Genomic DNA, 24,480 nt, shown 5'->3' on the forward strand with positions numbered 1-24,480 from the left:
ACAGGGTTCAGATCAGCCAAGTATAGATGAACTTGAATCCCTGCCTTGTGCAGCTGAAGTGCTTTAGTGACCATTACCTTGGTAAAGGTGCAAGATGCCATTGCCAGATCAAATGAGAGTGCTACAAACTAGAAATGTCACTCGAACACACGGAATCTCAGGAATTTCCTGTGAGCTAAAAATATGGGACTAAGCAAGTAAGCCTCTGTCAACTCCAGCAAGGCTAAAAATTCCCCCGTTGCTACCAAGGCTATGATCTCCAGCTGGAACCAGGGCGCTTTCAGTGCAGCATTGACTAACTTCAGATGCAAGATTGGCCTCAGGTCATCTGAGTCTTTTTTGGGTATAGTAAAGTATACAGAGGATCTGCCCAGGTGTGATTCTTCAGGCAGGACAGGTTCTACAACTTGAATATCCATGAGCCATTTTACAGTTGCTCAGACCTTGATCGCTTTTCTCTGGCTGTCCAGCCAGAGAGTCCACAAAGAGGTCCAGTAAAGAATGAAAACATTCAAGCTTGTAGCTCTCTCGAAGTACCAGTATTTAGTAGTTCAAGCAAATCTTTACCCAGGCCTCCCAGTAAGCTGACAACCGTGCTCCTATCTGTGGAAGTTCAGTGAGTTGCCTGGTTTCATTGGGATTTCTTGGAGGTTGCTGCATGTCGGGAACCTGAGGGTTGAGCTCGCCTGGATCCTCCAAATGATCTCTGAGCAGAGAACTTTGCTGAGGGTTAACAAAACCCCCACATTTGGTCCTTGAAAGATAATTTGTTCAAAGGAGCCTTGGAAGCAGAGTTTCCTGCCCATTGCCTAAACCAGAACATTCTACAGGCAGAAACAGAATTAGAAGAGACCTTGTTCATGAACCTGAACGCATTATATAGAGCTTTTTGGGCTTGTGAGCTATTTTTAAAATGAACATAAGAACATAAGAATTGCAGCTGCTGGGTTAGACCAGTGGGCCATAATGCCCAGCAGTCCACTCACGAGATGGCCCTTAGGTCAAAGACCAATGCTCTAAATGAGTCCAGCCTCACCTGCGTACATTCCAGTTTAGCAGGAACTTGTCCAACTTTGTCTTGAATCCCTGGAGGGTGTTTTCCCCACATAACAGACTCCGGAAGAGCGTCCCAATTTTCCACCACTCTCTGGGTGAAGAAGAACTTCCTTACGTTTGTACGGAATCTATCCCCTTTCAATTTTAGAGAGTGCCCTCTCGTTCTCCCTACCTTGGAGAGGGTGATCAACCTCTCTTTATCTACTAAGTCTATTCCCTTCAGTATCTTGAATGTTTTGATCATGTCCCTTCTCAGTCTCCTCTTTTCAAGAGAGAAGAGGCCCAGTTTCTCTAATCTCTCGCTGTATGGAAACTCCTCCAGCCCCTTAACCATTTTAGTCGCTCTTCTCTGGACCCTTCAAGTAGTACTGTGTCCTTCTTCACGTATGGCGACCAGTGCTGGATGCAGTACTCCAGGTGAGGGCGCACCATGGCCCGGTACAGCGGCATGATAACCTTCTCCGATCTATTTGTGATTCCCTTCTTTATCATTCCTTGCATTCTGTTTGCCCTTTTAGCTGCTGCTGCACATTGCGTGGACGGCTTCATCGACTTGTCGATCAGAACTCTCGTCTCTTTCCTGGGAGGTCTCTCCAAGTACCACCCCGGACATCCTATATTCATGCATGAGGTTTTTATTACCGACATGCATCACTTTACACTTATCCACGTTGAACCTCATTTGCCATGTTGATGCACATTTCTCGAGCTTGATTATGTCATGTTGCAGATTTTCGCAATCCTCCTGTGTCTTCACTACTCTGAATAACTTCGTATCGTCCGCAAATTTAATCACCTCAGTCGTCGTACCAATGTTCAGATTGTTTACAAAGATGTTGAAGAGCACGGGTCCAAGCACTGAGCCCTGTGACACCACACTGGTGACGCCCTTCCAGTCCGAGTATTGTCCATTTACCCCCACTCTGTTTTCTATGCGCCAGCCAGTTTTTAATCCACGTGAGTATTTCACCCTCGATTCCATGGCTTGCAATTTTCCGAAGTAGTCATTTATGTGGAACTTTGTCGAACTTATCTTAGGCAGGGTTCAAGTAGAATTGCAGGCAGCTTATTAAGTCTCCCGCTGTCTTTGCCGGTCCCTGCCAACAGAAACTGGCTGGTGTTTCGCTATGTAGCTGCGTCAGGCTATGGACCGCCCGGCTAAGCTAAGTTCTTTGAATTACCTTCATGTCATTGACTGTATAAGTTTTGAAGTAGTATGATATACTAACTTATTAACATACTAAAGAGTTAGCACAAAACAACGACATTAGGCAGGAGGGGGTGGAGCCAGTGAGGAGTTTTCCCTTTCTAGTGCAGTTGTTCAGTTAACATATCCTATCCTACCTCCATGTCCCCATCTGCCCTTTTTCCAGCAGCACTGCCTCTATGTTCCACTGTTCCTACCCTCTCCCTAGTGTTTACCATTGACAGTCTGCATCCCTGACCATATGATCCCTCCTCACCCAGCATCTCTCTATGTTCTTATCACTCCCCATGTTCAGCTTCTCCCCTGTCTCTTCCCTTCTTCTAAAGATCCCCACCCCATCTCACCTCATCTCAAGGCCACATATCTTCCGAGCCTTCTCTCCCCCAATGCTGGCATCTTTTCCCCTCCTCCAATGCTCCTCCTCTCCACCTGCTCTTCCCCATCCCCATGTTCCTCCTTACTACTCCGGCAGCAGCGTTAGCATGCAATCTTCCCCGCAGTACCTTTTAAAATGCCTCTTAAGCCTGGTGTTCCAGCAGTGTATGGGATGGCAGGAGCATGCTTTCTGCGCTGCTGCCTGGGCCTGCCCCACTTTCTGAATGGCTGCACTCAGTTCTCGTGAGTCCCATGAGAACTGATGCAGCCATTCAGAAAGCAGGGTGGGCCCAGGCAGCAGCGCAGAAAGTACACTCCTGCCAGCCCATACACTGCTGGAACACCAGGCTTAAGAGGCATTTTAAAAGGTGCTACGGGGTGGGGGGATGTTTTAAAAGGAAGGGCTGGCAGGTAGCCTGTGTTTTTAAAGGGCGGGCACTGTTTTAAAAAGGTAACGGGAGGAGGTTGGGCGGGTCATCTTCGCTCTATAAGATGTACCCACTTTTCCACCCCCTTTTTGAGGGTGGAAAAAATGCGTCTTATGGATCAAAAATATGGTAACTGCAGCCGTTTAGGCATACTTCAGGCGATCCGATATGGCGCAGCAAGAAAGCCACTTTCTCAAGTAATTAATGGGTGGGATGGACAGGGATTGAGGGGATTCTGGCAGGGACGGGTGGTATTTCTGTTCCCCTGCAACCCTCTAGTTCAGGGGTGGCAGCGGGAGGGAATGTACATCCCTCCTACCAGCCGACTTGTGATGGGGTTTGGGGGTTCCCTGCCACAGCCACTCAGCTGATCACGGCAGGGAGATTTCCTTGCCTCGATCAGTTCAGCAGCCATGTCTATTTGAAATGTAGGCCAGCATTTTGTTGGCCTACATTTCAGGCACCTATCACGGCCTATAACCCCTTGGTTTTTTAAAAATGTGTGTCCCAATTGGCTAGTTAGACAGTCAGAATGCCGTTTACAGAATATGGCCCTTAAAGCTTTTAGACAAAATACAACATAAGAACATAAGAATTGCTACTGCTGGGTCAGATCAGTGGTTCATCATGCCCAGCAATCCGCTCACGCGGCATCCCTTAGGTCAAAGACCAATGCTCTAATAGAGACTAGCCTTACCTGCATACTTTCTGGTTCAGCAGGAACTTGTCAACATGAGTAGGTAGCAAAATACTCATTCAAATAACTGTATTCAACTTCTGCTTTCAACAGTTCTGTTCTGTGCTACCTCACTTAGTATAAAATTATTAATAATTCATAAAACCAAGCACTTACTTGCCAAACCAAGTGCTCTTTCACTACTGCAGAAGATGACAGGTAGACACTCAGAACTACTGTGTGGGATGAAGAGGTCAGAACACTGGCAATTATTGCATCTCGCATGTTGAAGGGAAGCATGGTATATACCACAAAAATAATAAACAAGAAAAATGATACCTGTAAAAAAAAAAAAAATGCATGTCAAATACAAATATCTGAGCAAAATATTACAACACACTTTTGCCTATTTTGGGAATTTAACAGGATACCTAATTGAGAATTCCTGAAATGTATCTATTTTATAAAGGCCCAAGGTTTCATAAAAGGGCTTTTGCCAAGGACTGGTTTCAGAATGGGGACTGCTGCCAGTGGGTGGGTCTGAGAAGGGGCATTTTTTGGTCGGGGGAGGAAGGAAGGAATGAGGGTCACACACAGTTTTGGTTCCAACCAAAAATGCACAGGTATTTTCAGCCAAAACTGAAACACAGATTTTGGGCTGCTTTTGGTGCCAAAACCAAAATTCAGTCAGCCTCTAACAAATAATAATAATAATAATAATTTATTCTTGTATACCGCCAAAGCCATAATAATTTGAGGCGGTTTACAATAAGAAGTACTAGACAATCAGTGAAAAAAATACAAAACAAATAATCAGAAATACATAAAAGATAAAAAAATAAAACAGTGAATCATTAGGTTACAAATTGATCAAACAACTGCATTTTTACTAATTTTCTAAAGATAAAATAAGATGGAGCACGCATAATATTACCCAGCCAGTCATTCATTTTTCCTGCCTGAAAGGCAAGAGTTCTATCCCAAAATCTTTTAAAACGACAAGCATTAAATGTTGGGTAAGCAAACATATGGATTCTGCAGGTAGGCATGTAGGACAAAGGGATTTTCAAGCCTGTCCTCAGGGAAACCCTAGCCAATCGGTATTATTTCCCTATTAATATCCTGAAAACCCCGACAGGCTGGGCATGCCCAAGGACTGGGTTGAAAACCTCTGCGCTGTCATATGCACATATCTGATTCAATGCCCTTGTGATTATGTGAGAAGTACCCACCAAATGAAGCTGCGCTTGAATGAACACAAATCCAAAATTGAAACAGGCAATCAGCATCACTAGAGGCTTAGGGGGGAATTCAACAAAGCATGCTACTGTTAAGATGGGTTATTTTACCACAAGTTGTGCTATTTTATCACAGGGTCCCATTTTATCCAGTGAGACCTTGTGCTAAAATAGCATAACTTGTGGTAAAATAACCCATCTTAACAGTAGCACACATTAATGAATTCCCCCTTTATTAGCATTACATCATACTGTTTCAGATATTCATTGGCATGTTTTAGATATAGTTAAGGTAGGTTGGGAAAATGATGGTGGCAATTATGATTACTATTTAATTTGGATCTTTATGTTGGATTTTGTTTTCCCCAAAACGTTGAATGGAGAATTTGAATAGATGATGTTGATGTTGGAAGGAACTGGAGGAAAATGGTCAATTCATACTTATTTCAATAGCACATAAATGCCAGCCCATTTTAAAGCCTTTTGAATATTTTGAGCATGTGCTAAGGATGAATGCAAGGTATTAATATAAAAAGATTTATTGAAAACACAGGCTTTGGGTTTTTTGACCTGTTCCTGGGGTTATTTGGGGCGCTGATTCAGAAAATTGCATTGGATAGACCACATCAGCTCTAGTTTCTTAGATATGGTTGAATTTATTAATTTTTTTACCACTATTTAAAAGACCTCTTCTGCAGAATCAGGATGTCATAAAAAGCTTTCGATTTTGAAAGGAAATGTATGCATTTAAATTACCCATTTTTTTGTGTGTATAATGACTTTTGTTTCACAATTATTTGTCTACTTCCTTTCCTATAATGCACACTGGCATAAAAAATGTAAAGCTCAAATGGCAAAATCACCTTTGTTCTGTTATATTACATAATTATGTCTAAAAAAATTAGATGGTAACATAGAAACAGAGAGACATGATGGCAGATAAAGGCCCAATGGCCCATCTAGTCTGCCCTTAGGCAGTAACAATTATCTCTTCCTCTCTCTAAGACAGTGTTTCTCAACACAAGGTATGCGTACCCCAGGGGGTACGCAGGCAGGCCCGGGATCTCTCCCTGCCTGTCCCGTCCCCCCCGGCTGAAGTCACCACAGCTGATTCTTCCCTGTCTCCCCACCCGCTGCACCCCCTACCTCTGAAGCCAACCCTGCCACCCAACATGCTCCATCACCCCCTCCCCCCCAAATTCCGGGAAGGGACGGGCAAGGCGAGTGCAGCGACTGCAAGCAGCTGGCCCACAAGTCTTTTCACAGATGTCAATTCTGATGTCGTAGAGAAGGTTCCGGGCCAGCCTGGCTGGCCAGGAACCTTCTCTACAAGGGGGGTGAAGGAGCGGGTTGGGTGGCAGAGTTGGCTTCAGAGGTTGGGGGTGCAGCGGGTGGGAAGACAGGTGGGCTGGCTGCATAAAGTCGCTGCACGTGCCTGGCCTGACCTTGCCCAGAGTTGCTGCTGCTGCAGCAGCAGGGGAGGGTATAGAGTGTGTCGGGTGGCAGGGTCGGCTTTGGGGATAGGGGGTGGTGCAGTGGTCAGGGAGGAATTGGCAGCATGGGAGTGGGATGGAGCATGTCGGGTAGCAAGTTCAGCTTCGGAGGTGCAGTAGGCAGGGTGGTAGGGAGGAATTGTCAGCGGTGGCTTCAGCGGGGGGGGCAGGCAGGCTTCAGCATGTGTCAGTTTCAGGGAAGGGAGGGAGGAAGGGGTGTGTATGGGCAGTGCAACTTAATTTTGGGACAAAGGATGGAAGGCAGTGAGGGGGTGGGAGCACACAGAATAGAGAGAGGAAGGGGCACTAACTTGGGACATAGGGGTGTAGGGAATAGAAGGAAAATTGTTAGGCATGAGTGTGAGTGAGAGATGGTGTACATGGGGAAAAGAAGAAAGGAAAATTGGGCATGGAGAGAGAGGAGTGAGGTAGAGATGCATGGGGAATAAAAGGATGAGAGGGAAAAATATTGGATATGGTGGTGGAGAGGGACCAGCAGGACAGATTGAAGGGGATGCAAGGGGGAGGAATGTTGGACATAATGTTGGAGGGAGAGATATGGCATGATGTTGGAGAGGGATGATAGAAAGAGAAATGGGCATGGGGCTGGTGGGCAGTGGTGAAAAATTCTGCACATGATCTGGGGCATGAGAAAGGGAGAAATGTTGGATGTGGCAGTAGAGGAGGTGGAGAGATGCCTGGATCTCTCAAGATGAAGGAGTTTGGGACTGGTTATTCCTAAATTCTGCACTAAGTTTTCTCTTTACCAAGGATGCTGGTTTGTGTTTAATCATAGCATCTGACTTATCTCACATATTAATCTGCCTGCACTATGTGCCTTAGCCTCTTTCTGTTTGTGCTGAAAACATGACTATATATGTACTTTGCCCTCCTGGACATGTAATAATGAAACTGCAAGGACTATAAGGTTACCCCCGAACCAATAGTAAATGCAGGCTTAGGACCAATGTATATCAAGAAATTGTAGCAAAAGTAGTAAATGAAAAGTTGTATCTAGTATCCATCTGTCCTAGGCAGGAAATGTATAAATACCAAAGAACATCCTGTTTTCTGTACTTCTGAGGCAAAACTTTACTGCATAGAAGTCCCGCGTATGCTGAATAAAAGACACCTGTTACTTTCTTCTTGTCTGATTATTGTGGCTGACCAAGTGACCTTTCATTGACAGATGAACAAAGAGAGAGAGAGGGAGACGTTGCCAATAGGGGTGGAGGAGAGAGGAAGAAAAGTTGGACTCATGGAATGAAGTCTGGAGGAAAGGAAGCATGCAGGAGGCAGAAAGAAATAAATAAATTTTGGATGCAACCAGACTCATGAAATCACCAGACAACAAAGATAGGAAAAATAATTTTATTTTCAAGTTAGTGATCAAAATGTATCAGTTTTCAGAATTTATATCTACTGTCTATATTTTTCTCTATATTTGTCTATTTTTCTATAGTTGTTACTGATTGCATATTTTAAAGTCATCTTCCTTGACCTATTTGGGAAAAAAATGAATATAAATGATAATTTAATCTCACTACACTTTCGACCTGGTTTACAGCACAGCATAACTACTCATGAAAGATCAGCAGAGTCCATAAAGAGAAGTACTAAACATTCCACAGGCATAGAGTTCCAGAACAAGGCAGAAAAACCCACAATTCGCACATCATAGCAACATAGTAACATAGTAAATGATGGCAGAAAAAAGACCCAAATGGTCCTTCCAGTCTGCCCAACCTGATTCAATTTAAATTTTTAATTTTTTCTTCTTAGCTATTTCTGGGCAAGAATCCAAAGCTTTACCCTGCACTGTGCTTGAGTTCCAACTGCCGAAATCTCTGTTAAGACTTACTCCAGCCCATCTACACCCTCCCAGCCATTGAAGCCCTCCCCAGCCCATCCTCCACCAAACGGCCATAGACAGACACAGACCGTGCAAGTCTGCCCAGTACTGGCCTTAGTTCAATTTTTAATATTATTTTCTGATTCTAGATCCTCTGTGTTCATCCCACGCTTCTTTGAACTCAATCACAGTTTTACTCTCCACCACTTCTCTCGAGAGCGCATTCCAGGCATCCACCACTCTCTCCATAAAGTAGAATTTCCTAACATTGCCTTTGAATCTACCACCCCTCAACCTCAAATTATGTCCTCTGGTTTTACCATTTTCCTTTCTCTGAAAAAGATTTTGTTCTACGTTAATACCCTTCAAGTATTTGAATGTCTGAATCATATCTCCCCTGTCTCTCCTTTCCTCTAGGGTATACATATTCAGGGCTTCCAATCTCTCCTCATACGTCTTCTGGCGCAAGCCTCCTATCATTTTCGTCGCCCTCCTCTGGACCGCCTCAAGTCTTCTTACGTCCTTCGCCAGATACGGTCTCCAAAACTGAACACAATAATCCAAGTGGGGCCTTACCAATGACCTGTACAGGGGCATCAACACCATCTTCCTTCTACTGACTATGCCTCTCTTTATACAGCCCAGCATCCTTCTGGCAGCAGCCACTGCCTTATCACACAGTTTTTTCACCTTTAGATCTTCGGACACTATCACCCCAAGGTCCCTCTCCCCGTCCTGCATAGCAGCTTCTCTCCTCCCAGCATATATGGTTCTTTCCTATTATTAATCCCCAAATGCATTACTCTGCATTTCTTTGCATTGAATTTTAGTTGCCAGGCATTAGACCATTCCTCTAACTTTTGCAGATCCTTTTTCATATTTTCCACTCCCTCTTCGGAGCAACGCTTCTTCTGTGAAAATTATTAAGCGGAGGAAAAAGCCTCAGATCCCCCCCTCTACCAAACCGAGAAACTCAGGTTGAAAACAGGTGGAGTTTTACAGGGTGTAATAAAGTCACTGGCATAAAAAACCTCCTCAATAATATTTCAATAGAGAAAAGCCTAGTGCAATGCAAGTGGAATATACTCTGCCTTGTATCAGGACCCCTATGATCTGAAAATGATTTGAAAAGCCAAATTCTATTGAGTAAACAGAAAGACACCGCACATCGACGGTGGCCAGCGTTTCGCTAATTATAAGCTGCCTCAGGATGTGAAGTCACAGTCAATCCTGCAATGATCAAATACTTAACGTTTGAAGGATAGCTGCTCAAACCTCTCAATGAAATGGACCAGACACTTTTCAACGTACTCTCAAATCAACTCCTCGATCAAACATGGTGGTTCCCCAAACACAGAGTGGATTATGCCCCGCCTATTTAAATCCCATTGGTTGTGGTCACATGGGACAGAGATAGAACAGGTTTGGATAAAATCCTACATGTTGAAACCTATCCCGAAAGTCCTAACCCATCCCACACACACACCACACTACCACTGCTGTCAATCACAATGCATGATGCCATTCAGTTCTAGAGTTTAACCCTTTAGGTTCCTCAGTTTCCAAAGCACAAATCCATAAAAGTTCTCTTTGTAAAAGCAGACGCTGGTGATTATGATGGTTTGTAGGAATATAATCTATTGCACAACACCGCAAGTCTTCAAAAACATGATTAAACTCCAGACAATGAGCAACGATTGGTGCCTGCAGTTTACCAGTGTGGAGACAACTTTCTGTCAAACGTGTTTTAAAGGGGCGTGTTGTTCGACCCACATAAATCATCTGACAGGGACAAATAATGAGATAAACTACATAGTCCGTGAGACAAGTGGTATGAAAATGAATAAAATGCATTTTACCCGATGCCGGGTGTTTAAAACCACCAGATAAAACCATCGTTATGGCACAGATTTGACACCTCTGACATTTAGAATGACTTCCTTCATGTTGGCTGTATTGAGGTTTTGAAATAAAACTAATCTGAAGGACTCAAAAGTTCCTTAAGATTCTTTTGCCTAGAATAGGCCATTCAGAGGTGGCAATCAAAAAATGCAGGATCCTGACTCAAAATGTCCCAATGTCGACGTAAAGATTTAACCACACGTTTTATTGATGGTGAAAACTGTAATACACAAGTAATCATTTGCGCATCTGGGGTTCGTACTTTAGGCAGAAACAAAAACCTCCGATCTACATATTTAGCTCGTTTATAAGCTTTCTTTAAGATTTGTGGAGGATAACCACGATTCAATAATCGCTGAGAAAGATCCTTGCTCTGCCGACGAAACTCCCTGGAGTCAGAACAAATGCGTTTGAACCGTAGGAACTGGGACGTGGGTAAACTGTTTGAGTGGCAACGGATGATTACTAGTGAAATCTAAAAAAGTGTTCCTATCTGTGCTCTTACGAAAAACTGTAGTTTCCAGCTTGGAACCCTTTTTACAGAGGAAAATGTCCAAGAAAGAAATTCTAGTGGAATGTACATGGATGTCAAACTGTATTTTGGCATGGCGGGCATTAAGCCAGTTATAAAACTCAAAAAGAGTCTCATAAGAACAGGTCCATGCTATAAAGATATCATCTATGAACTGGAGCCATAGTTTAATATGCATGCTATATGGGTTAGAAAAAATCCATTGATTTTCAAAATGCTGCATAAACAAATTAGCCACCGAAGGGGCCATAGTGGCACCCATTGCCACGCCAGAGACCTGTTGAAAAAACCTATCGCCATATCGAAAATAATTTCTTTGCATTGCCAAGGCTAGAATCTGTACAATAAAAGAAGTAGGTATCTTCCGTTCAATAGCAGTGGCATCTAGGTAAGTATGAATAATAGAAATGGCTTCTGCCTGAGGGATCATGGTGTATAAAGATCTAACATCAAGTGTGACCAAGAATGTAACTGCTTGCCAATCGGTTATTTCTTCAAGTCTCAACTGAAAATGTGCAGAATCTCTTAAATAGGAAAAACCTCTAGGAACAAGTGACTGAAGAAAGTGGTCAACAAAGTATGATAGGGGCTCTAAAATGGAACCATTACTGGATACTATAGGACGGCCGGGAGGCTGCTGTAGTGACTTATGTACTTTAGGCAGGACATAAAATACTGGAACTGTTCTTCATTAAGATACTTATGTTCCTGTCTAGTGATATGTTCATTCAACAGAGCAGAAGATGTTATTTCTCTAATTAGAAGACTAAATTCTGTGGTAGGGTCAGAGGTTAGTTCAAGATAATCTGTCTGAACAGATAATTGTCTGATGATTTCTTTGTGATAGTCTACCATATCGAGGACCACCACCGCATCATCTTTATCGGCCCAACATATTCTTATGGAGGGGTTACCTCGTAGCCATTCCAAGGCTATATATTCCTCCTTGGAAAGATTAAAAGGCTGAAATTGCCTACGATTCCCCAACTTTCGAGTGTCACGTAAAACCAAATCCTTAAAAGTTGTCAAATGAGGACTTGGTGCGGTGGGCGGAAGCCAACGCGATGGTCTACGAAAAGCAGAAGGGGTAACTGGAGGGCAAGATTTCGAAAAAAAGAATTCCTGTAAATGCAGCTTACGGAAAAATCTATCTAGATCTTTACGCAGATGCAAATACTGTAGCGGCTGAACAGGAACAAACGCCAATCCTTTCGAGAGCACACCAACTTCCAGTGGTGTGAGTGAGTGGTGAGATAAATTAATGACTAAACTCTCTGATTGGTCACTTGACCTCTCTGTGACCGAGTATTGGGCCGATATTGTTGTTGATTGCAGTTCCGCTGACGGCCTCGATTCTGTTGATATTGTCTGTTGTGTTTGTTCTGTCGGCCTTTGCCCTGTGAAAAATCTTCATCAGATGTAGACAAAGAAATGCCATCTGACTTATCAGACCGTGCAAAATCAGGGTCTGTTGGCTGAGATTGAACTTCTAACCATGGGTAAATGGGACCTTTGGTGTAGTCCGCCTCATCGCGTTTGAATTTTTGAATTTTGTATTTTTGTAGTCCTACCTTAAAACTATTTAACTTTTTCTGTATATCATTTAATTGTGTATCAAAAGATTCAGAATCCAGAGTACTCTTCAGTTCACTCAGTTTTATGTCCAATTCAAACTGAATGGACTCAGTAGCTACTCTCGTCCGTTCGATGATTAAGACCATAAGGTCCAAAGAGCATTTGTTAAGAATGCCAGCCTCATCCTAAACGGATTAGGGGGGCCTGCAAGAGGGGTAGAAGTGGGAGGACCACTAGGCAACAGTGATCACAACACGATCAGATTCACATTAGAAAGAGGGACACCCATAGTTAGGAGGACCGCAACAACTGCGCTGAACTTCAAGAAAGGGAACTACGTTGCTATGAGGGAAATGGTGGGGAGGAAGCTCAGAAACATCTTTAGGATGGAGACTGTGGGAAGCGCCTGGACCCTATTCAGGGACACCCTGCAAGAAGCACAGAGAATGTACGTCCCCAACTTCAGGAAAGGCTGCAAGAACAATCGATCAAAGGACCCGGTTTGGATGTCAATAGAAGTAAAGAGGGCGATAAAGGACAAAAAAGTATCTTTCCGGAGATGGAAAAAGGACCCAACAGAGGAAAATCACCAGGCGCACAGGAAATGCCAAAAGGAATGCCACCGGGAGGTTAGAAAAGCAAAAGGGAAATACGAAGAGGGGCTGGCCAAGGAGGCGAAAAACTTCAAGGCATTCTTCAGTTACGTTAAGGGGAAGCGACCAGCGAGAGAGGAAGTAGGGCCGTTGGACGATGAGGACAGGAAGGGAGTGATTAAGGAGGATAAAGAGGTAGCTGAGAGGTTGAACACGTTCTTCTCGTCGGTTTTCACGAGCGAAGACAAATCTAATATACCAGACTCAGAGGAGCTCATGAGTGGGGAACAGACTGAAAAATTAGAGCACATAGAGGTAAGTAGGGAGGATGTCCTCAAACAGATAGACAGGTTAAAATGCGGCAAATCACCGGGCCCGGACGGGATCCATCCAAGGGTTCTGAAGGAACTAAGACAGGAAATAGCGGGCACAATACAACATGTTTGCAACCTATCCTTGAAAACTGGTGAGGTGCCGGAGGACTGGAAATTGGCAAATGTCACACCCATCTTCAAGAAAGGTTCGAGGGGTGACCCCGGGAACTACAGGCCGGTGAGTCTGACTTCAATTATAGGGAAGATTGTGGAAGCTATGATCAAGGACGGCATTTGCGAGCACATCGAGAGAAATGGCCTACTGAGAACAAGCCAGCACGGATTCTGTAAGGGAAGGTCGTGCCTAACGAACCTTCTGTACTTCTTTGAGGGAATAAGCAGTCGGGTGGACAATGGGGAACCCATAGACATCATTTACCTCGACTTTCAAAAGGCTTTCGACAAGGTGCCACATGAAAGGCTACTTAAGAAGCTGTGGAACCACGGGGTGGGAGGGGATGTGCACAGATGGATCAAGCACTGGTTGTCGGGAAGACTGCAGAGGGTTGGAGTAAAGGGTCAATATTCTGACTGGCGGGGAGTCACGAGCGGTGTGCCACAGGGATCGGTGCTGGGGCCTTTACTCTTTAACATATTCATCAATGACCTGGAAAAGGAGGCAAAGTGTGAGGTTATAAAATTCGCAGACGATACCAAACTGTGTGGCAGAGTTATGACCAGGGAGGAGTGTGAGGACCTACAAAGGGACCTGGACAAGCTGGAAGACTGGGCAAACAAATGGCAAATGCGCTTCAACGTGGACAAATGCAAGGTCATGCATATAGGGAAAAAGAACCCGTTGTTCAGCTACAAATTAGGGGGGGTATTGTTGGGAGACAGCAGACTCGAGAGAGACTTGGGTGTGCTGGTGGATGCATCACTGAAGCCATCTGCACAGTGCGCAGCAGCCTCGAAAAAAGCCAACAGGATGCTGGGCATCATAAAGAAGGGCATAGCAACCAGAACACGGGAAGTCATCATGCCTTTGTATCGAGCGATGGTACGTCCACATCTGGAGTACTGTGTTCAGTATTGGTCGCCGCACCTCAAGAAGGACATGGCGGTACTTGAGAGAGTCCAAAGGAGAGCAACGAAATTGGTAAGAGGGCTGGAACACTGCTCATACGCCGAGAGGCTGGATAGGCTGGGGCTCTTCTCTCTGGAGAAAAGGAGGCTCAGGGGAGATATGATAGAAACTTTCAAGATCATGAGGGGCATAGAGAAGGTGGATAGGGACAGATTCTTTAGACTGAAGGGGACAGCAAATACGAGGGGACATTCTGAGAAACTGAAGGGGGATAGGTTCAAAACAAATGCAAGGAAGTTTTTTTTCACCCAAAGGGTCGTGGACCCTTGGAATGCGCTACCGGAGGAAGTGATCAGGCAAAATACGGTACAAGGATTCAAACAGGGATTGGATGGATTCCTGAGGGATAAAGGGATCGTGGGATACTGAGGGAGGAGCTGGGAGGTAACACAAGTATAGGAAATACATCAGGTAATGAGTATAAACTAACCTGGTCGTGCATGTGCAAGACTGGAGGGCAACTTCGATAGGAAGGCAGGACTTAAATGGGAAACCAAGGTGGCAAGGGAGCCCCTTCTGATGATTCAGACAGGTCTTGACCTGTTTTGGGCCGCCGCGGGAGCGGACTGCTGGGCGGGATGGACCTGTGGTCTGACCCGGCGGAGGCACTGCTTATGTTCTTATGTTATGTTCTTATTTGGTCAAAAAATCATTATCATTCACAAACAGAGTTGGTGCTTTAAGGACTCTCAAGCCCCTAGGTATAAATTCCTTTTTACAATATTCCAATAACATTTTCTGTGCATACAATGTGCTTTGTGTTTTTTTTTAATTTTGTGGTTACCATTATGTATTAATAAGATTATATTGTGTATATGAAAAATTGTGTTACAATTATTATGGAGGTGTGGCCTGGGATGGAGCTTGGATGGGTCTGTGTCGGAGCTTGGGTGTGGGTTCTCGGTTGGTATTTGTTTGGCTTAGGTAGTACTTGGCTTGAAGAAGTTGAGAAACACTGCTCTAAGAGATCCCATGTACATATCCCAGGCATTCTTGAAATCAGACACAGTCTCTGTCTCTACCACCTCTACCAGACTATTCCACACATCTACCACTCTTTCTGTAATAAAGCATTTCCTTAGATTACTCCTTAGCCTATCACTTCATCCTATGCCCTCTCATTCCAGAGCTTCCTTTCAAATGAAAGAGATTCGATTCGTGCACATTTATATCACTTAGATATTTAAACATCTCCCCTCTCCTGCCTTTCCTCCAAAGTACAAATTTAAATCTTTAAGTCTGTCCCCATATGACTTATGACGAAGACCACACACCATTTTAGTAGCCTTCCTCTGGACCAACTCTATCCTTTTTATATCTTTTTAAAGGTGCGGCCTCCAGAATTGTACACAATATTCTAAATGAGGTCTCACCAAAGTCTTATATAGGGGCATCAATACCTCCTTTTTCCTACTGGCCATACCACTTCATATACACCCTAGCATCCTTCTAGCTTTCGCTGTCGCCTTTTCAACCTGTTTGGACACCTTAAGATCATCATATACAATCACACCCAAGTCCCGCTCTTTTGTTGTGCACATAAGTTCTTCACCCCCTAAAACTGTACCTTGGGTTTTTGCAGCCCAAATGCATGACCTTGCATTTCTTAGCATTAAATTTTAGCTGCCAAATCTCAGACCATTCTTCAAGCTTCATCCTGCAAAGGGACCTAATGAGACTGGAAGAATGGGCAAAAAAGTGGCAAATGAGTTTTAACATAGAGAAATGCTAGGTCATGTATGTAGGAAAAAAGAACCCAATGTTCAGCTACAAAATGGGGGGATCATTGCTAGGGGTGAGCAACCTTGAAAGAGACCTGGGGGTGATGGTGGACTCAACATTGAAAACATCGGCACAATGTGCGACAGCCTCAAAGAAAGCGAACAGAATGTTGGGCATCATTAAAAAGGGTATCACGACCAGGACGAAGAAAGTCATCATGCAGCTGTATCGTGCAATGGTGCACCCACATCTGGAATACTGTGTCCAGTACTGGTCGCCGCACCTCAAAAAGGACATGGCAGTACTTGAGGGGGTCCAGAGAAGAGCAACTAAACTGATAAAAGGTATGGAAAATTATTCATACGCTGACAGGTTGAAAATGCTGGGGTTGTTCTCCCTGGAAAAGCGGAGACATGATGGAAACCTTCAAAATCCTAAAGGGCATAGAGAGGGTAGACAGGGATAGATTCTTCAGACTGTGGGGAACCACAAGTACTAGGGGTCACTCGGAGAAACTGAAAGGGGACAGGTTTAGAACAAATGCTAGGAAGTTCTTTTTTACCCAGAGGGTGGTGGACACATTGTCACAATCCTAGCCCTGAAGCTTGTCTTGTGCCAGGTTTTAGTACTGGTAAAGCTAGCCCAATTGTACAAAAGGCTAACCAGGGAGATAGGGTTGTAGGCAAGAGAAGGGAAATTCATACATTCCCCTTTAAATCTGAACTGAAGGATCTCCAGGGAGGAGAGGTTGGTGAGAGAAACAGCTTGGAACGGCCTGCTAGGAATTCACCTTCCCCTGTGCACCTCCAGCTGAAGGAGATAATTAGAAAACCCAGGAAAGCTAAGCAAATAGTGCTGGCTGCTCCTCCCCCGCTGAGAGCAGGGCATGCTCACCTCAGCTCTTTAGAAGCTGCTCTCAGAAAGAGAAAAACAGTTCACCCTGGGACAGCCCAGGGAGAGGTCTCTCCTGGCTGCTCTCCTGAGTATCAGGACGTTGAGATGCAGGAGATTGATAATGACCCTTTTGCCAATCAGCAAACACTACAAGAGCCCATGGACTGCTCAGCAACAGATGGACTGCCTGAAGACATTCTGATGGAAGAGAATTAAGTGGCAGGACCAGGTAGTTGTGGGGAGAATCCACTTTACATACTGGTTGGGTTTGTGGGGCCATTTGTGGCATTCTGTTCTGCAGAAAGTTTAATCAGTGGATTCACTTACTCCCCTCCCCCCATCAGCAGTTTGAACTGATTGGGGCCAAGCCTGCTCAACTTTAAGGCTTGAAAACAGCACTGTAAGCAGTGCAAGCAGCAGTGCTGCAGAACTGTCTGAGGTTAGGACAGCAGCAGTTTGGGGATTGAGTTCCCAGCCTTTGAAGGCAATTGTATATTCAAGTGGTTTATCTCACTTACCTGTATGAAGGTGAGAGCTGAAGCTTCACAGTTTTGATCAGCTCTAGTTTTTTGTTTGTGGGTTTATTTTGTAAGTTTTGGGAGTCAGGACTGAATGCAAGTAGTCTCCCAACTTCAACCCACAATAAACCAATTAGGTTATGAACTGAGAACTGACCTTTTTTCATTTTATTTCATATATTGAGAGTGACTGTAATCCAGCAGGACTTCCCTACTTTATGGGAAGCACGACCGGGAAGCGCTATCGTGAGCGGAGGACTGGCCTAGTGAAGCCACAGGTGCCGGCGCCGTTACAACATGGAACGCGCTTCCGGAGGATGTGATATGCCAGAACACATTACAGAGGTTCAAGGAAGGTTTGGATAGGTTCCTAGAGGATAAGGGGATTGAGGGGTACAGATAGAACTAGTGGTAGGTTATAGATAGAACTAGAGGTAGGTTATGGAATAGTCAGAAATCACTTCACAGGTCACAGACCTGATGAGCCGCCACGGGAGCGGACCGCTGGGCGCGATGGACCTCTGGTCTGACCCAGTGGAGGCAACTTCTTATGTTCTTAGGTCTTTCTTCATGTTATTCACACCATGCTGAGTGTCTATTCTAGTGCAGATTTTGGTATCATCCTCACAGAAGCAAATCTTACCCAAAAGCCCTGCAGCAATATCATTTATAAAAATGTTAAAAACAACAGGCCCAAGAACAGAATCTTGAGGCACATCACTGGTACCATCCCTTTCCTCAGAGCGATCTCCATTGATCACTACCCTCCATCGCCTTCCACTTAACCAGTTCTTGACCCATTCCAAGGGCACTCAGTTTATATATTAGACGTTTGCGTGGAACACCATCAAAGGCTTTGCTAAAATCTAAATACACCACATCTAGTGCACTCCCTCAATCCAATTCTCTGGTTACCCAAAGAAATTTATCAGATTTGTCTAAGACCTATCTCTACTGAATCCATGTTATCTCCAGTCCTGTAATCCAGAGGATTCCAGAAACTTCACCATTCTCTATTTTAAAAGCGTTTCCATTAATTTGCTTACCACAGAAGTCAGAATTACCTGCCTGTTTCCTTAGACTACATAAATTTGTATTTCAAAGGTTACTCAACCTTATCTGTTTAAAACAGTTGCACATAGATTTAAATTCTAATGGGTTTTTCTCTTCTGTTATCTGGTTTGTGTTTTTAAGTAACAAGTTAGCAGATATAGTGCGTTTACCATATATACTCGAATATAAACCAGGATTTTTGGGCCAAAAATGGGGGTCCCAGTTTATATTCGGGTCAACGCCCCCTCCCAGAATTTTTTTTAAGGCCGCCGCCAGGCTCTGCCCCTGCCTCCATCCCTGCCCTATCCTCATATGGTACCTCATCTTAGCGATCCACAGTGGAGGTGCAGCGGGCAGGAGCGAACTTTCCAAGTTCCTGCCCTGTTACTAACCAGCTGCCGCGAGTTCCTTCGGCGCTGAGGGATATGAGCAGGAGCGCAATTTGATGCTGCTGCTCAGTACTGAGAGGCATCCTTACTGGCTCCTGCAAATTCTCTTGAAGGTCAGGCATTCTTGAATCGCATTGTTGCTATTGATGAAATGTGGGTCAGAGACTTTGAGCCGGAGCCATTTTCCCCATTATCAAAAAAATTTTGACAAGCTCAATCAAAAGTCAAACAATGAAAGATTAGGTTTCTTCCTTCTTGTATATCTTCCCTGGAAGCTGGACGGATGGGATCTTGTATCTCTATTAGCTTCAGCTGCAGGGCAACTAAAAGATGATCCCTCCCCTTTGGACTACCTGCCCGGGAAAAGCCATGTAGACCTATGACAACAGGAAACAAAAGAAAAGAGAGAGGGAGCGGGAACTCTCGCTACCAGTCAATTCTGCTCAATATCGTATAATACTGAAAACTAAGGCCAAAAATGCAAACATCATAAACTGCCAAACCCCAGAAAAATCCTGGAACATGGACACAGTCTGAAGATCAGAAGGGGCACTCCCCCACACCCGGGGAACCCCCACCAACCCTTAAACCCAACAAAGGGGAATACGCATGAAATTCATAGTGAGGCTGGTCAAAGTCATAAATCCAGCTTACCAGTTACTGAAAAGGCAACCTGCGAATGGGACAAAAAACAGATGGGCATGCGTTCAGCTTCCAGAGAAGATAAACAAGAAGGAAGATTAGCAGAGGTAAGAAACCTAATCTTTCATTCTTGTACAATCTCTCTGGAAGCTGAACGGATGGGAAGTATCAAAGCAGTCCCCAAAACTCAGGGGGGCCCGATGAGCCCGCTGCAAGAACAGAAGCGCCAAAGGTCATATCAAGCCAGTAAAACCTGGAAAAGGTATGAAGGAAAGCCCACATGGCCGCCCGACAATTCTCCTCAGGTGAGACCGCGTGAGATTCAGCCCACGAAAAAGCCAGTCCTTTGGTAGAGTGAGCCTTCACCGCCACATAGGCCGTGGAAACAGCCACTCATATCCAATGCAAAATAGTAGCCTTGGAAGCAGGCCGACCCCGACGCGCAGGGCCCGCCAGGACAAACAGATGGTCCGACAGACGGAAGTCGTTCGTGGCCTCTAGGTATCTTAAAAGAAGATACCGGACATCCAAAGACCACACAACACGGTCCTGAGACTTGGAACCCATAGGAACAAAGGCCAGCAACCAAACTTCCTGGCTGATGTAGAAAGAAGAAACCACTTTTGGAAGAAAAGAAGGCACAGTCCTCAAAATCACTGCCGACTCCGTGATGCAGAGCAAAGGATCTCTGCATGACAAAGCCTGAAGCTCTAACACTTGCCGTGCAGAGGTGACCGCCACCAAGAAGATGGTCTCAAAGGTAAAATCTTTCAGAGAGATCTAATCCAGGGGTTCATAGGGCAGACGAGTCAGGGAACAAAGAACCAAATTTAAGCTCTACGATGGGCAAGGCAGTTGCAAGGGAGCCTCAGCCTCCCTGCCCCCCGCAAGAACTGGACAACATCCGGGTGAGAAGCCAGTGAACCCCTGAATGAAGAGGGATCCAAACAGGAGAGTCCCACAATCTGAGAAGAGACTGCCAGACCCTTCCTGAGGCTTCCTGCAGGAAGTCCAGAACCTGAGCCACCTATGGAACCAAAGGGTTCACCAAGCCTGAAAACACCTCCATAATCATAAGTCTTTGTGCACTAAGACTTTATGCACAATCTTGTACAAAGAACTCTGCTCAGAGATATGAAGGCCTAGTGTTCCGCCTCACCCACCAATCATTGCAGTGTTCAGTACATAATTGATATATCCAATTTTTAAGTACTAGATTGTTGTGTTGCTAGCTGCTAAAGCTATGCTTAATTCTTAATAGCAATAATCAAAGAAAATTTTGCACTTATCTTTGAAAAAATAGCTGGTTCCGACGTACCACGTTTCGAATCTGCGTCAGGGAACCGACACAACAATTAAAGTTATAGACTGGAGGTACAAGCTCTGAAACCAAAGAATATATAAACATGCTTAATAAATATGCAAAGTGTCTATGTGTGACATTTCTTAAAAGCTCACTTTACACCATAAAAGCTTATGCATGGTTCTATCTAGATGGGAGTACTCACCATTAAATAAGAATGATAATTTTCTGAAGGTATACAAAACCCGATTTCTTCCCGGTGTACAAAAGGCGACTGAACGCCAAGAGAACAATTTAAAGGACTGTGTTCGCGCCAAAAATAGCGTGATGACATCATCGCGCAAAAAATTACACTGGAAGTGTCCCGCTTAATGAGATAAAGAAAAGAGTCAAAAATCAAACAAAAACGCCATTACCAACAAAAATCTACACTGTTCCTTTTATGTACAAACAGAGCAGGATAGCCAGTCAGTGTAGATTTTTGTTGGTAATGGCGTTTTTGTTTGATTTATGACTCTTTTCTTTATCTCATTAAGCGGGACAGTTCCAGTGTTATTTTTTGCGCGATGACATCATCACACTATTTTTGGCGCGAACACAGTCCTTTAAATTGTTCTCTTGGCGTTCAGTCGCCATTTGTACACCGGGAAGAAATCGGGTTTTGTATACCTTCAGAAAATTATCATTCTTATTTAATGGTGAGTACTCCCATCTAGATAGAACCATGCATAAGCTTTTATGGTGTAAAGTGAGCTTTTAAGAAATGTCACACACAGACACTTTGCATATTTATTAAGCATGTTTATATATTCTTTGGTTTCAGAGCTTGTACCTCCAGTCTATAACTTTCATTGTTGTGTCGGTTCCCTGACGCAGATTCGAAACGTGGCACGTCGGAACCAGCTATTTTTTCAAAGATAAGTGCAAAATTTTCTTTGATTTTTGCTATTGCTATTAAGAACTAAGCATAGCTTTAGCAGCTAGCAACACAACAGTCTAGTACTTAAAAATTGGATATATCAATTATGTACTGAACACTGCAATGATTGGTGGGTGAGGCGAAACACTAGGCCTCATATCTCTGAGCAGAGTTCTTTGTACAAGATTGTGCATAAAGTCTTAGTGCACAAAGACTTATGATTATATCTTTATAAAAGTGAATTTTTCAAGCAGTGACTTTTTCTTTTTTCAAATTGTTTCCTTTAGTCACTCTATGGTATTTATTTAGTGGTTGAGTTTGTTACCCCTCCAGTATTTTTTGACTGAGTCTGAAAACACCTCCAGGCTTTCGCGTATGTCGAGACCGTCAATTTCCGCTTGCTCTGTAGAAGCGTGGTGATAACCACAGAGGAATACCCCCTGGCCGTCAAGACTGCTCGCTCATGCACCAGGCCATAAGACCAAAGCGGTGCGGATCTCGAAGAGCAAACGGACCCTGCATGAGTAACCGGCGATGGCAAGGAAGACGCAGAACGCTCCCGGAGCTCAACCACACAAGGTCTGCGTACCAAGGTTGTCTGGGCCAGTCCGGAGCCACAATGATCACTGGACCCCTAGGCGAGGAAACCCAGCACAAAACGCACCCTATCATGCGCCACAGAGGAAAGACGTGCAGAAGTTCCCCTTTGGGCCAAGGTTGAACCAGAGCGTCGAGTCCAATGCTGCCGATCTCTCATCGGCGTCTGAAGAATTTGTCCGCCTTTCTGTTCACTGAGGATGCCATCAGACCGAAGGTGAGACGCCCCCAGCAGCGCACTAAGGCCTCGAAAGCAAGCCCGGACAGGGACCATTTTCCCTGGTCCAGAGACTGACGACTGAGGAAGTCTGCCTGAACGTTGTCTATGCCAGCCATATGAGCTGCAGATAAAGCCAAGGGATGTTGCTCCGTCCATGCAAAGAGCATCCGAGCCTCCAATCCCACCGGGGATTCCTAGTGCCAACTTGAAATTCCTCCCTGGAACATGAAGCCCAGGCACTCCAATGTTCTGGGAAAATCGGGATATGGAGATACACTTCTGTGAGATCTAAGGAAGCCAAACACTCCCTGGGTGCCACCGCTGCTAACACAGAACGCACCGATTCCATCCGGGAACGTGGAACACGCAAAAATGCATTCACTGCTATGAGGTCCAGAATTGGTCTGCAATCGATGGAGTCCATCTTTAGCATGACGAAGTAAATCAAGAATCTCCCGGAGCCCAAGTCGCCCTGTGAGACCAGCTCTATAGTTGCCAGATCTAGCAACTGGCACACCGTAGCGCGCACCTTGCCGGCCCTGTCTGGATTGCCCTCGGGAGAGGACATGAAGACATCCGCCGGTGGCAGGAAGAATTGCAGTCGAAGACCTTCCCTGTGTACCTCTAGAACCCACTGGTCCGAGGCTATCTTCAGCCATTCCAGAAGGAAGGCCTACAGCTGCCCCCCAATTCGAAAAGGCCTCGCCAGCCCTGGAATCATAATTTTCTATTGGAAGGGACCGAAGGTCGAGAGTTGGGAGGCTGCAGACACACTGTACCTCTAAAGCAAGGTCTATAGGAGGCTCTGAAACGCTGTCCTGCCACAGGAGATCCAGCGTACTGCGAGGTCCTCCGGAAGGGATGATAATCTGGCCATCCCAACTCCCTGGACAGACGAGATCTAGGACCAGGAAGCACCTTATGCTTACAGTCCTGCACACTCGTCATAAGGCAGTGGTCTCAAACTCAAACCCTTTGCAGGGCCACATTTTGGATTTGTAGGTACTTGGAGGGCCTCAGAAAAAAATAGTTAATGTCTTATTAAAGAAATGACAATTTTGGAAGAGGTAAAACTCTTTATAGTTTATAAATCTTTCCTTTTGGCAAAGTTTTAATAATAATATTGTAATTTATAGCAAAAGAGACATATCCTATATAATAAAACCCTAGAGCGCTCATGCGCTCTTGAAATTTCGTGATCCCTGCCGCCGTGATTTCTGATCCGAGGCAGACAATCCGGTGGCAGGGAACATTCTGGCCACTCCCCTCCTCCCGCCCTCACTCACCATGGAAGCCAGGCAAGCTCTCTCCCTGTCCGCGTCCTCGGCAGGGAACACAACTCGGCCCTCATTCGCCGCTGCTGCTGCTGCTGCTGCTGATCCTCCTGTAAAGAGCAGCCTGCGATGGTGGCCGGCTTTAGCGAACCTCGCAGGCCAATCTCTAACTCGGTAGCACGTTCCCTCTGACGCGATCCCGTGCATCAGAGGGAACGTGCTACCGAGGCTGGAGAGCGGCCTGCGAGGTTCGCTAAAGCCTGCCACCATCGCAGGCTGCTCTTTACAGGAGGATCAGCAGCGTGAAAGGAGCCGCCGCCGGCACTTTTAAAGCTTAAAACAAAAACCTTATGCCGCAGCAGGCCAGCCCACGGGAAGGGAAGGGGGAGGGGCCGAACGGAGCAGGACAGCTCAGGTAAGAGAAGGGAATGGGGGGTGGGGGAAAATGCTGCTACTACTTCACAGGGACCTGGAGGGGAAGGGAAATATCACTGCTGCTTCTGCAAAGGAAAGTGTGGGGGGGGAGAGAAGGGAATGGGGGTGGGGGGAAATGCTGCTACT

The 24,480-nt window shown here is 45.1% G+C and overlaps 1 protein-coding gene across 3 annotated transcripts in view; it reads right to left on the reverse strand.

The window, feature by feature from the left end:
- ADCY2 (adenylate cyclase 2) overlaps positions 1–24,480 on the reverse strand; it is a 1,055,565-nt gene that overhangs the window by 828,942 nt on the left and 202,143 nt on the right. For all 3 annotated transcript variants that reach the window (XM_033929720.1, XM_033929718.1, XM_033929719.1), the window contains exon 3: positions 3,920–4,081. In XM_033929720.1, the coding sequence (XP_033785611.1) occupies positions 3,920–4,081 (162 nt within the window). The remainder of the gene's footprint in view (positions 1–3,919; positions 4,082–24,480) is intronic.

This window comes from Geotrypetes seraphini, chromosome 2 (assembly GCF_902459505.1).
Source record: "Geotrypetes seraphini chromosome 2, aGeoSer1.1, whole genome shotgun sequence".
In the NCBI taxonomy this organism is placed as follows: Eukaryota; Metazoa; Chordata; class Amphibia; order Gymnophiona; family Dermophiidae; genus Geotrypetes; species Geotrypetes seraphini.